At 35.1% G+C, this 14,049-nt stretch overlaps 1 protein-coding gene across 3 annotated transcripts; it reads left to right on the forward strand.

The window, feature by feature from the left end:
• The first annotated feature begins 3,899 nt into the window (after positions 1–3,899).
• LOC118030569 (NEP1-interacting protein-like 1) lies at positions 3,900–6,054 on the forward strand. 3 transcript variants are annotated; one of them, XM_035034722.2, is made up of 5 exons: positions 3,900–4,347; positions 4,812–5,032; positions 5,224–5,307; positions 5,457–5,624; positions 5,730–6,054. In XM_035034722.2, the coding sequence occupies exons 1-5, from the start codon at positions 4,194–4,196 to the stop codon at positions 5,850–5,852; spliced, it is 750 nt and encodes a 249-aa protein (XP_034890613.1). In that variant the 5' UTR covers positions 3,900–4,193; the 3' UTR covers positions 5,853–6,054. The 3 variants fall into 3 exon arrangements, with proteins under 3 accessions (XP_034890613.1, XP_073266457.1, XP_034890614.1); XM_073410356.1 differs by having other exon boundaries at positions 3,901–4,265; positions 4,820–5,032; XM_035034723.2 differs by having other exon boundaries at positions 3,903–4,347; positions 4,854–5,032.
• The last annotated feature ends 7,995 nt before the right edge of the window (positions 6,055–14,049 follow it).

Raw genomic sequence — 14,049 nt, forward strand, 5'->3', positions numbered from 1 at the left:
TGCAATGAAGGTTACTTGTTCAAAATGGGCAGAAATGTGTATTCCTTCAGGTTCGTTACGGGAGTTGCTTTGTGCGAGAGGCTCATAGTGGTGGTCTTAGTGGTCATTTTGGGGAGAAGAAGACTTATGAGCTGCTGAAAGAACATTTTTTTTGGCCTAGCATGTTACGGGATGTACACAAGGTGATTGAAAGATGTGCTATTTGCAAGAGAGCTAAAGGTAAAGAGAATGCGTATGGACTCTATATGCCACTGCCTATTCCAGAGCAACCATGGATGGACATTAGCATGGACTTTGTACTTGGACTACCGAGAACACAACGTGGGAAGGATTCAATAATGGTGGTGGTTGATCGATTCTCCAAAATGTCCCATTTCATTCCTTGTACGAAAACTGACGATGCAGTACATGTTGCTGATTTGTTCTTTCAAGAGATTGTTCGTTTGCATGGAATTCCTAAAAGCATTGTGTCTCTGATCGTGATACAAAGTTCTTAAGCCACTTTTGGAAGACTCTTTGGAGGAAACTTGGAACAAAGTTACTTTTCAGTACGGCATGTCATCCACAAACTGATGGACAAACTGAGGTAGTAAACCGAACTTTATCTTCTTTGTTACGAGCTGTTATACATAAGAATTTGAAGAGTTGGGATACTTGTTTGCCGATTGTGGAGTTTGCATATAATCGTAGTGTGCATGGGGCTACAAAATTTCACCATTCGAGGTTGTCTATGGCTTTAATCCTTGTGTTCCTATTGATCTTGTTCATATTCCAATTGATGAGAGGACATCTATGGATGGAATTAGAAAGGCAGAATTGATGAAGAAACTACATGAGCAGGTTCGACTACATATTGAGGAGAAAACAACAAAGTATGCTAAACAAGCTAACAAGGGGCGAAAGATGGTCAGGTTTGAACCTGGAGATCTTGTTTGGATTCATATTAGCAAGGGCAGATTTCCAAGCAAACGTAAGTCCAAGTTGATGCCAAGAGCTGACGGTCCATTTCGTATTATAGAGAAGGTGAATGACAATGCGTATAAGGTAGATCTTCCTGGTGATTACAACATATCAGCTACTTTTAATGTGAAAGACTTATCTCCGTACTTGGATGATGATGACGATTCTGATTTGAGGACAAATCATTTTCAACCCGGGGCTGATGATGTGCATCATGGGAATTATAATCCATCTCGTAAAGCTGAATCTAATATGCAAGAGGATTCAGATGGTCCAATGACAAGAGCGAGAGCGAAACAACTACAACGGGCCTTGACGAATCAAATTGCAATGATTGAAGCTGCGTCGGAGTTAAAAATTAGCAATCAGTTTGAAATTGGTTCAAGGGTACTTATTTGCCTACAATTGGAACTTGGAGATGGGAAAAGCCCTTAATGGTTCTTTTCATGCTGGGCTACTTGTATTTGGATTGATAATGCAAGTGAAGGAATTGATGCTGTTTACGGTCAGCACAGTAGATGGATTTGAACCCGAATTTGAAGTCATCCAATGCATGTGAAAACAAGATTTATGTAGGTAAAATTCAAGTTCAGAAACGTGATCTTTCTATATTGTCCAACCATGAGTGCATTGGACTTTTGTGTCAAAAGTTATGGCTGTTTTAAATTTCGTCTGCATATGTTTTAGAAATGTCAACAAAAAACGTGTGTTAGTTAAATTTGTCTACTTGCTTTATTAAAAGTCTAGTTTTTAGGCTTGAGTTCTGTCATGTTGAATTCACCTAACTTTGGAGGGATGTTCCAAAGATAAATATGTATCAGAATATGAAATAAACACTTTTGGCCAAGATTTGAAAACTTAATTCAGAGAATTAAGAGTTGTTCTTCCAAATTCGTTTTGTGAAGAACCCTACCTGACTTATCACTCTTCAATCACAAAGAGTGTGGCGTCGAAATCCTAGATTGATCTTTGTGGCGTCCAGATCGACTTATCAAAGTATCATTCTAGTTTATCTCCATCTTATTTACCTTAAATCACTACAATCCAGCCTAAATACCAAAAGAAAGACAACACAACCAGACCCATCCTTCATCCATTTTCATTATAATCATTGTTGCCGATTTTCAAATCATTCACGGCACATCATTTATCCCGGTCATCTACTTAGAATGCCATTAGCTGAAACTAACCATTTATATCATTTATTCATCCAGGTCATCCTCTAAGGATGCAAGTTCATTAACCTCATAATAAAATCAAAACATTAACATTAACTCATATTATGTTTAGACTCAGTTATCATCCTAAGAGTTCAATAAGATCATAATTTTGCACATTCTTTCATTTTAATTTCACACAACTCTTCATCATACATGCTAAATCCATACCTTGTCATGAACATGAATTTTTACCTCAGCTTATGCATGTTTCCATGAGTTAAACAATGTCATAAATTTCAGGTTTTATCATTTCATTTCGTCCTTTTCCATTATTTTCCTTGGTCGCCCCTTAGTCTAGGTTTTGTTCATCATGTTCATCCATTTCTTTTCATCAATGTTTCTGGAATAGGTCCCTTCTAATTAGCCCTGTTTTTGTCCCTTTTTCTAGATTAGATTTCCTTAACAGCTGGTGTAAGAATCCTAAGCTATTTTCTTACGGTTTTCTTTTTCTGCCCCATAGTCCCAAGAACAGATGGAGATGTGGTATGGTTTATACCTCACGAATCTAAGTAGTTTTAGGAAAGAGGTTGACAATATTCTTCTCTTCTTCACTTGGTTTTTCTTTTTCTTCTTCTTTTTCACTCTTGGTCTCTTCCCTCCAGTAAGCTTCCCACTAGTTCTAGACTCCCTCTCCTTCCGTGTTTACAAGTGTTCAACCCTCCCTTTAGGTCTCCCCTCTCTCTCACACGCCTAATAAAGCACATGTAACATAGTTTGTTGAGCTCTCTTTGGGAAAGAAGAAAGGGCAGGAGCATAGAGCTCATTTTAGAAATAGAGAAGGGGGCAAGAGCATGCAGCTCATTTTGGGAAGAGTCACCCTTTCTCTCTCCTTGTATTTATAGCCCTCCTAAGTGTGCTGGGGTGTTTGGACGCTGGACTAAGGTTCTCTTTATCCCCCTTCTAAGTTATCTTAGGTTGGTTTCTATTCTCATTCTCCCCTACGATAAGCTGGTCCAACACCAATTTTTATTAGGTTTTATAGTGTCGTTGTCAATTCAAAAATCGACAGACAAAAACTATGTCGCTGCCAATTCAGAATCAGCAGCAAAAATTACAGCGTTATAGATTCAGAAATTGGTAGCCAAATTGTGCCATTGCCGATTCAAAAATTGACAGCAAAAACTGTGTCGCTGTTGATTCAGAAATCAACAGTCAAATTGGGTCGCTGCGATTCAAAAAATCAACAACGAAAAAACTGTGTCGCTGCCAATTCATAAATCAACAACGATGGTGGAGTCTTTTCTGGCTGTACTTTTAAAATTATAATACATTCCATTAAGAAAATGATTTGAATATGTCCTAAAAAATAATTTGAATATTTTTATTTAGACTAAGAAATAATTTTTAAAAATATCCTTTTTTTTTCTTTATATCTATCTCTTTTTTCTATGAATAATATAAAATTTATTATAATTAATATAAACAATTATGGATAGTTTAATTTTAGATAAATTTGTACATAATAACTCGTTAAATGTCGTTTGGTTCATAAGTGAGTTTGTTAAGAATGTATGTTTTCTTTTGTAACTTCTTGAGTTCAAATCTTGAAATAAGGAATTTATTAAATTTTTTTAATACACCATACATACATATATAAAGATTATGTACTTAAAGACCGTCTAAAAAAGCGATCTAGGTTTAATTTGTACAAACTAATTAAAAAAATACTCTAATTAAAAAAGCAATCTGATATAAGTAAAAAAAAAAAAAATGAAGGTAAATGAACAAAAATGTAGATGAATCAAAGAAAGATCTTTGTTTCAAAGAAAACAGGTAGAGAGAGAATACTCTGACCAAAGAAAAACATGGAAGTCATAAGAAGCTTTTAGTAGTTGGTTGCCGAGGTTTTCATTTCTTCTCATCTCTCTTCTTTCACCTCTACCTTTCTGCATGTATAAAGAGTCTTTGTTTAAAACCCAAATCTGAACAGATTAAAACAAAGCTATAGATACCCTTATAACTGGACCTTGTCTTCCCTTTTCTAGTATTTTGTACAATTTAGAATCCTTGAAAATGGAGGTTTATCCATGCCCATCTCGTTTTTCTATGTCTTCATTGTCTTCTTTTGGGAATTTTGTTGAAAAGGTAAAAGAAGTTTGTAACCTTGCTGTTTCTGCTAGCATTGGCAACATATTCTCTGCGATCTTCACCTTTTTCTTTGCATTAGGTTTGTTTTTGTCTCTTCCATCTCATTTGGTTTCTTGTAAATGAAAGTTCTTTTCTTATTTTCTCACTTCTTGATTGAATGGCATGTGTTACCCTTATCTATTTTATGCTCTCTGATCTGGGATTTGATGGGTTTTTGTTTTGGGTTTTATATTCAATCATTGATTCTCTGTTCATTTTGTAAGTTTTGATTCAAGGAGTTGAGTTTAGATAAGATGATGCTGAAAAACATTGGAGCTTTATGGTAAAAATGATCTTGATTTAACCATCCATCAGATAAAAAAAGGATCTTGATATTATTGTTTTATTTGATTCCTATAATGGGAAAAAAAGTTATTGCACATAGACAAAAGGGGTTTGGGGCTCATGGTCTTTCAGTTTCTGTTCATGAAGTTGATGATGTTGTCTGACTTTTAGAATTTTTAAGGTTATGAGAAGGCTTCATTTTTACTAACTGTTTGGTAGTTTGGAAGTTTTTGTTAAAGGAATTGGCATTGTCGAATGCAGTGGGCACTTTGTTAGGAGCCATGACTGGGGCATTGATAGGCCAAGAAACTGAAAGCGGATTTGTTCGAGGGGCTGCAGTTGGAGCCATATCCGGAGCTGTTTTCTCAATTGAAGTATTCGAGTCATCTCTTGTTCTTTGGCAATCAGATGAATCTGGGATTGTTTGTGTCCTCTACTTGGTGAGCAATTTTAGCTTCTCTCTGTAAGCTCTTGAAGAGTAGGCACTGGGTATGAGTTGTTGAAAGTGAATATTGACTGGTGTTTGTCCTCTATAATGATGCTTTTATGAATTTGACGTCCATTCTTAGCTAGCTGAGTGATCTGATTTCAAATTTTGAACCCAATTAATGTAAACTTTTAATGTGGGCAGATTGATGTTATCGCAAGCCTTCTTAGTGGGCGACTTGTTCGTGAATGCATTGGTCCGGCAATGTTAAGTGCAGTACAAAGTCAGGTAATTTGGGATCCGAGGCGTTGTTCTTGATGGATTTGACATCACTGTCCATGCCTATTATGCTTTGCTTTTATCTTTTTTATTTACTAGCTGTTACTTGTTTGTTCGTTCTTTACTCACAAGCTGAATTGATTCCATAATTCATTCAGATGGGTGCTGTGGAAACAAACTTTGAGGAGATCACAAACATCTTTGACACAGGTGGTTCCAAGGGATTGCCTGGAGATTCTCTTGAAAAGATACCGAAGATCAAAATCACAAGCAATAACAATGGAGATGCAACTGGAGAAAAAGTCGCTTGTTCAGTCTGCCTTCAGGTTTGGTCACTATTTCATTGATTATTATCACCATTTGTTCCTTTTCCTTCTAGCTGGTTACTAGATGTTTGATTGATTAACTTTTTGATTATTTCATGCACCCAGGACTTTCAGCTGGGAGAGACAGTTAGAAGCTTGCCTCATTGTCATCACATGTTTCACCTACCTTGCATAGATAAGTGGCTCCTTAAACATGCATCCTGCCCTCTGTGTAGAAGGGATCAGTGATGATTAGGTACCATACAAGATGAGAAATGTTACTTTTGATGTGTATACTGGCATTACCATTCTCGGATTCATTATCTTGTTAATTCAGGTGATTAGTTCCTCCGTTGCTGTAGTCGTTTGAGCATGTCACACCATTGGCTTGATCCTTGTACTAGATGAAGCGATATGTATAAATTCTTTGATTCATCTTCTTGTTTCTAAACCCTTTTCTTTGTAGTTGTTTAAGGATGACAATTAAGCTAGTGGTAGAACAGCATGTGATCCGAAGAAGACTAATCGATTGGGGTTTTGGAGATTAAGTAGACCATCAGAACAGTACACAGTTAGCAAAAAATTGATCCTGATTAATATGATGTTACTTTCTGGTCCCAGAACTCTCCTGTAAAAGGCATATAATCAACCCAAGATCAACAAGATCCTTTTGATCTAGGGAGATTCCAGTAGTGAACCTTTGCAAGCAATGGGATCTCATGCTAGTAGATTCTGTCAGCATCAATAATGCAAGGCACCATACTCAATAACTCCGACAACCTGAAAGATAAGACCTAATCCAAACCCCATTCTACTCAAGATGCCAATAAACCAATAAATTCGAAGGTCTTGCCTCTTTAAAACAGAGCATTAACACAGTATAGCTACCTGTTCATTATGAAGCCGCAACGACGACCGTATTATTGATTTGAGCAATAAATATCCATACAAGGAGACTGACAAGGGTTGGTTAGATATTTCAGCCTTCAATTTCCCATAACAGAATTGGATAATATGGGAGCCATCAACTTCTTTGAAGGTTAGTTTTTGATTTCTTTTTAGACGTTGCTCATTAATTCATAATCAATGAGCCACATTTCGTTCTGTTAAAGAAACGAAGACAAGTTTCTGACAAAACCTAATAGTAGGTGAAAAACTAGGAAATGTCAGTGTAGTAGGGCTATTTTCTCTTTATATTGGCCCACCTTTACAGCAAATTAATTCCTTTCGTAGAAGCATAAAGATGACTGATCAAGTCTTTTATTTCTCTGAGGAGCAGACTCCCGTGCATGGTTCTTGAGTAAATGCTAGGTATCTACTTTAGTAGACTTGTGGTCCTCTCAAGATATTTGGAAATGAGTCCTGCTGAAACCTGGAATAGGAATGATTGATTCAGGATTTAAGCACCACGGAACCTGTGAACACATATTAAGTTAAGCCTGAGGATCAAACATCACAAGGAAATTCTTAAAGTAATTTTATTGCTTGATCAAAAGATTGTATGAAACACAAAATTCCCGTTTATAGGCTTCCTGAAAACAAAAAATAGATGTCCTTAAATACCTACTTTACTGGGACTACCAAAAGCCCAAAAATAACAAAAAATCCTAAACTCCAAAAATAATAAAATGCTTGTATACTTAAAATTAATGATATTGACGACGATGCTCGTATGTCGCTCCGCGTCAAGGATCTTCCCATCTAGATTTTGTTTACTTGGGTATGAAATCCGAAAAACTAAGAAACCGATTTTTTTTCTTTCTTCAATTTTTGTTTCAAAGATAGTAAAAAATGTGAAAAATTTTTAGATATAGATTTTATTGCATGAAGGGACAAAAAAAAAGAGTATGAAAGCTATAGAAGAAGTTGGTGTTGTCAGTTGTGGTAATTAATTTGATAGTAAGGTCATTTTGAGTGGAATCAGAGAAATGTCACCAAAATAATCTAAAATTTAATGTCTTATAGTCCTATAATATATATTAAGGTTCTAATCAATGTCTTATGATCTTTTTGCCCCCTGACTCGGCAAATAAATTGTTTTTTCTTGTGATATTTCTTTAGAGGCAACAAAATCTTTGGTGATTTGGAGTCACTATTTCACCTCTGTCAGTGACGAAGTTCCAGTACATATTCATGGGCTCCAATGTGCTTCGTTCCTCTCCTTCAATTTTCAGCGCACGAACAACACTTTTATCCATAGTTTTGAAATCCGGACCGGTCCGACAGGTCAATCCAGGACTCGGTCGACCCGGGCCTAGGACCAGTCCGGATCTAAGTAAAAACCCGTCGAGGAGTTGGCCCGGTGAAACCCGGTCGACCCGGACAAACCCGATTGAGACCTGGCCTCTTTGTTTTTTTATACATACAGAGCCGGGAAACGACGTCGTTCGTTTTGACCATTTAAAGTCAAAACGATGCAGATAAAGGATGAACAATGCAAAATTGCAGACAAAGATAACAAGAAAAAGCAATTTCAATCGCGTAGCTCCTGTGCCCGACTGCCCGTAATACACCTCCACCCCAAACACGGCATCCTCTTTGTAGTGATCCCTGCTCGTTCATGTAGATTCCATTGAAAACAACATCCTCGGTTTTGATCAGATCCTGCATCAAGACATGATTTGAAAAGCTCCTCTTCAAAGTTTTGTGCATGAATATTAGCGTTGTCGTTGATGCATGATTGTTGTTGTTTTCTGTTCTGATGTCCATGTATTCTCTCTCTCTCTCTTTAAGATTTTCTTTTCGTCTTTACCTTCTATTTTCAATTTAAAGAGAATGCCTATTTGATTGGAAAGCTGGAAAGTGGATTGAAAGCTGGAAAGCAATTTGAAAGTTGGAAAGCGGATTGATGAGAAAGAGGGATAAGAGAGGGGAATTGTATTTATTGAAGTTTTTATTTGATTTTTTTTTTTTTAGTCAACCCATCTAACCCGTAATCCAATTATTAAACCGGATCAAATTTCAAAACTATGCTTTTATCCCTCAACACAACAACAATCACCTTCAATAGACACAACAATTACCACCCATAAACCTCCACAACAACCTCGATCACAACCCTTTTTTTCTCCTCAAATTACCAACCACACCGAAACAAACATGGAACCACCAAAACCCTATTTTCAAATTGAAAAAAACACAAAAATCAATACATAGATATTTTGGTTTTTCATGTAAAGAAGGTAAATACTGATAGTATTTGAAGAAGAAGATGAAGGATAAATTAGGAAGCGAAATTGATGGATTTACAATAGGATTATATGAACAACCAATCATAAACATTAATTTAGGGTTTCTTTAGGATTTCTTAATATGAGATGGAATTGTGAGAGAAGTCGTGTAATATTTATGAGGATAATTTGATTATTTTATTAAATTTAAAAATTTTTATTGACTCAGAATGTAAATAGTAAATTTTTAATGTATAGAAGGTAAATAAAAAACAGACCAGGCTATAGAATAATAAATGTAATTTTCCCAAAGGAATTTTGACCTCATTTTTTATATTTCACTATTTTCAGGATTTAAATCCCAACACCTGTTTATTTTTGTATTTCAAAAATATTTTTAAAAAAATTTAAATTTTTTTTTTATTTTTTTCTTTACTTTAAATTAATATATATATTTTAGTATTTTTAGGTTATTTTATATACTGATATCAAAAATGATTTTTAAAAAATAAAAAAATATATCATTTTAATGTATCTCGAATAAAAAATATTTTAAAAAAACAACAACAATTATACTTACAAACAGACTATAACTTTCAAATTTTAATAACCAATGCATGACTTGGCGAAGTATACTATTGAGAGTATATTTTTTTTAATGTTAACCAGAGATGGAACATGATGAAAATATGGAAAACTTCAGTTGGGAATTTGGGCTTTTCACGAGTTGGATTAAAATGTTGGGCTGATATTTAGGCTTAGCGTAAGCTGAATTGGAATATTTGAGCTAATTCTTCTATTGCAACAGAGAGTTCCTAAAAAATAGGAGTCTAGCCAAAAGCTACATTTTTTTTTTTTTGGTTGAAAGACTTCGTTCAAATCTAAAAAGACTAGCTCATTTTTATGCAGCTCCGATGTATTCATGCAACTTCATACAAGTATTCAAACTGATGTGGTGTGAGCTATTTAAGACCATTTCAAAGCGTGTAGATTGTTAATGCCATGCAAATAACCTTAGCTTTTTCCAAGAGAGCTGGTGATATGACTGCTATATTTAATAGTTTTATTAGCGCAATTTTATGTTAGTATTTATACCATTTCACCAGTAAGAATTTTACTAACAAATTCATAAATAAAAAAGTTTGTTGATAAACTTTTTATCAATAATTTCATTTATATCGGCATTTATATTGGTTAAAAATAAAAACACTGATGGTTTTACAAATAGAAAATACACACAAAAAAATTACCTATTTTAATACATTAACGAAATAACTTCATCAGTTATTGGTAGTGACATTTGTTGTAGTTTTATTCCAGCCCTATGTAAAATATCAATGGAATTATTCTGTTGGTGATGTAACAGTGTTGTACTGGCATATGAAGTAAATTATCTCAAACTCTCTAGAATATACCAATAAATTGTGTCCGTTGGTAATGATTAAAAATATATTTAAAAAATTGAACAAAATTAAAAAAGAAAATAAGAAAAGAATTAAAATTGTATAAAATAAATTTGAATAATATAAAATCCAAATATTCATTACAAATTTATATGTTCAAAAAATATTAAAGTAAAACAATGGTGGCTTTGGAGAAGGAGGAGGCTGGTCGTTTCTAGGACCATACAGCTAAAAAAGAGACACACACGTGCCACTCATTTATGATCTCATGCCCATGATCATTTGGCGGAGTTGTTCATAATCCGCCGAGAGCCGTTTATATTTTTTGGTGAGATGGGTTGTATATTGTTGCAAGGTCGCGAACTTCTGAGACTGGGTGCTCGATACCAATTGCAAGCTCCTAACAATTGAGACACTACGGGCTGTCCACAAGCTCTCGGCCGCAGTGTTGGAGAGTCTGTACACTTGATTTCTATCATGTCCACTAAATGATCCAATTTCCATCCACAAATCCGAATCAAAATCCAGGTGAGTCGAAAGATCGTCCCCATATCCCTCCCTTAACCGGCTATTATATGTCTCCTGGAAATAAAAACTAAAATCATCAAATTCAATTCAAGAAAAAAATAACTTAGAAAATAAAATGGTTGAACAAATATACCACAAATTGTTGAGCATGGTTGTCGATGAAACGTTGCACCCCTTTTTGGCGGTCTTCATTCTGCACGTGTGTCTCCATAAAAAGCTCTATTGGACTCAGCTCACATCCAAAAATCATAGCCTGTAAGAAAAAAAATATTGCAAGTTAAATATATTTACAAATAACAATAAATTAATTAAATATAAATGTGATTAAAATTAATCTTACCATCCAATTCACATGCGAAACAAAAGCAACTAACCTTAAATCTTGTAAACCATACATCAACATGAGGTTTTCAATCAGGATGTTCGGAAACCTAACTCCATTGAAATAATGGAATCTCTATCGATGATTTAAACATATTACCTAGACAACCTCGATATTTGTGAACTTGAAAATCAATAAAATTAATAAAATATTAGTTGTTTATAAATTTTTAAACACAAACCAACTCAAAGCTAAACAAACTTACATTGAAAGGTTATCCTTCCAATGCACCTCGTACTTGAGGGTGAATGAATTCCGCTGTAAAAAAACACCGCTACTACATTGTGGAACAACACTGGAAGGGCAGCGTCGTGAGTCGACGTAGATGCTTCTTCTTGGTCGGCATCCAATGACATATTGTTTTCATCATCGTTGCTAGAAGAACTAGCTGCAATCATATGCTCATGACGTGCACTTGATTTTTCTCAATGCATATATATAAATTTGATGAATATTTATATAATTAGTTTTGGTTTTTTTTAAAAAAATTGCCAGTACCTCTCCTATACTAGAAACTACCCAGATTTTTTAATCTTGCAAACATACAAAATATATGCCACAAACCAGTTGATTTTAATTTACTTCTATAGATAATTTTGGATTGTTCAATTTCATCTCATTTTCAATGTGATAATATTTTTAATTCTAAATTAACAAGATTTTTTGTAATTAAATTTAATCTTATATATTCAATTAAAATTTATACTACAAATTCAAAAATAACAATTGAGATTCAACAAAATAATAAAGTGTATGCATGTGCCATGCAGGAAGATTGGAAGCGAAAAGTGTATGCATGCGGCATGCAGAAGAGAACTGATGGTCGCGTAAAGAATGAAAAGATTATGTTGGGGAGGGAGGACTGGATCCCCTACAAGACTGGGTCATTTGCAGTTGCCAACTTTTCATCACTTTTATTTCAGTTTGTTATAGTTCGTTATGCTTAATATTATGTACATTTTACATTGAGTTTTTACATGGGTTAATCTTAAATCGTGAGTTACCAGTTTTCCTTTTATTTCGGTTTCTTTTACCAGTTTTGTTTATTTAAAACAATTGAAAATTATCAATAAAGATAATTAATTAGTATCTAAAATTTATGGTACTTTTTAATTCACCGGAAAGAAACAAGCATTTATTGTTGAAAAATTGCTGGGACTTGTCATGTTTCCTTGGTTTTACTACCAACATTCAAGTGTTAAAAGAAAAAGTGACCGTTTGGGGTGTCATTATCGTTGTTATTTAGTTTTTGGAGAAACTTAATTCACTCGTTTGCCCCCACAATTACAAGTTTTCAACGAATATGACATTCAAGGGGCCTTCGCAAATTGTCCCCCCACTGAGCCATTTGAAATCCTTTGCTTCCCTCATTAATCAGTTGACTGGTTCACACAATATCATACGAGCTGTTTTGTGAACCTTCGGTTTTACAATAAAAAGGAAAGACAGCTGGAGCCTGTAACTGGCTGCAGAACAAGAATGACACTTGAGGGTGAGCTAACAATCCCAACCAATGTTTTGTAGGTTTACCATGCAAAATCATTTGAAGAACTCGAAAACTGGTAAAATCATACTAAAATCGGATTGACTCGTTAAAATCGGATAAATTCACGATTTCGAGACCGTGTTTACGAGTTCAATAGATATATATAAATGGCGTCCTAGCCTAACTTTCTCTCATTCGCTCCCTCACACTGTAACCAATAGCCTTCTCCTTTTTTTTTTCCCTCACTGCGATGTCCTCTCCAGTCTCCACCAGCCACCGTGAGATCCAAACAACTTCGGCCCTCTAATGTAGATATGGGTACTAATAATTGTTGTAGATAAAAGCCATGAGGATTTCCCCCCTCTGTTTTAGGGTCAATATGAGCACATACGCATGACCTTCCTCTGGATCCATAAGCAGCTGCTGAGGACGGTTCTTGTTAGGTGGAAATCAACTGGTACGTGCACATTTATAACTCATCCTTAAAGTTTCACTATCTCTTCTTGTATTTTGTAAATTAGCTCCCTTTTGATTCTCCCTCAATTCAAGAACAAAACTTGAAGTGTCACCGACACTGTATTGATAAATAACAAATGCGGGTTGTTTTTGTCTCTCTCACACACTCTCTTTGTTGGGTGTGAGGAGAAAAAATGGAGGAATTTATTGGTTTTGCAGATGAAAAGCATTTAGTTTTGTGGTTGAAATTTGAGAATTCATTTAAATTATCATCTGCTGGCTTCTTTTGCTGATGTTGCTTAATTGCTTTTTCCTTTGAAGATTTGTGTGATTGTTTCTACTTTTAACATTTGTGATACGGTTCACTCCTGTGATACGACCCAAGTAAGGTCAGATTCAGATTTTGGTGTAAAAAGCGCAACAGTCATAATTCTCAATCCGACCGTTGGATCAGGCTAATATTTTATGTGGACTCTCCAAACATGTTCTACTACCTTGGGTTAAAAATTCAGGTCAATCGGAGTTCGGGAAGGAACCGCAATACTGGTCAACGGAGGCTGTACGGATTTTGTTATTTACTTCCGTTCGACTTGTGGGCTTTCTATTTGGTTAGGATTCTTTTTCTACAAGGATGTGGCAGCTGGTTTTGGGAATTTCCTAGTTCCACAAGGATCTTTAATGAGCTGCAATATAATCTACAAGTGTGGCGGTGATTCATTAATGTTTCAGAATCCTTTTCTTATACGAATTCCTTATTCATCCTAGCTACATAAGGAAAGAAGGGCTGGTGGTATTTAATGACAGATTAGTTATTTTTATTATTTTCTTTAATGTTTGGGCTTAATTAAAACTTTGTTTTGAGCTAGAGTCCAAGGCTTGTTTGGATCAGGTTATGGGCTTTTCAGTTTAGGGTTTTGGGCCGGTTTTGAGTGGACCTCATATAAGTCCACATAAGGGGTCCATTAGGGTTAATTTTTCAAGAACTATTTAAACTCATGTACGCCAAAATTTTGGCAGCTTT

Source organism: Populus alba, chromosome 7 (assembly GCF_005239225.2).
Source record: "Populus alba chromosome 7, ASM523922v2, whole genome shotgun sequence".
Taxonomy (NCBI): Eukaryota; Viridiplantae; Streptophyta; class Magnoliopsida; order Malpighiales; family Salicaceae; genus Populus; species Populus alba.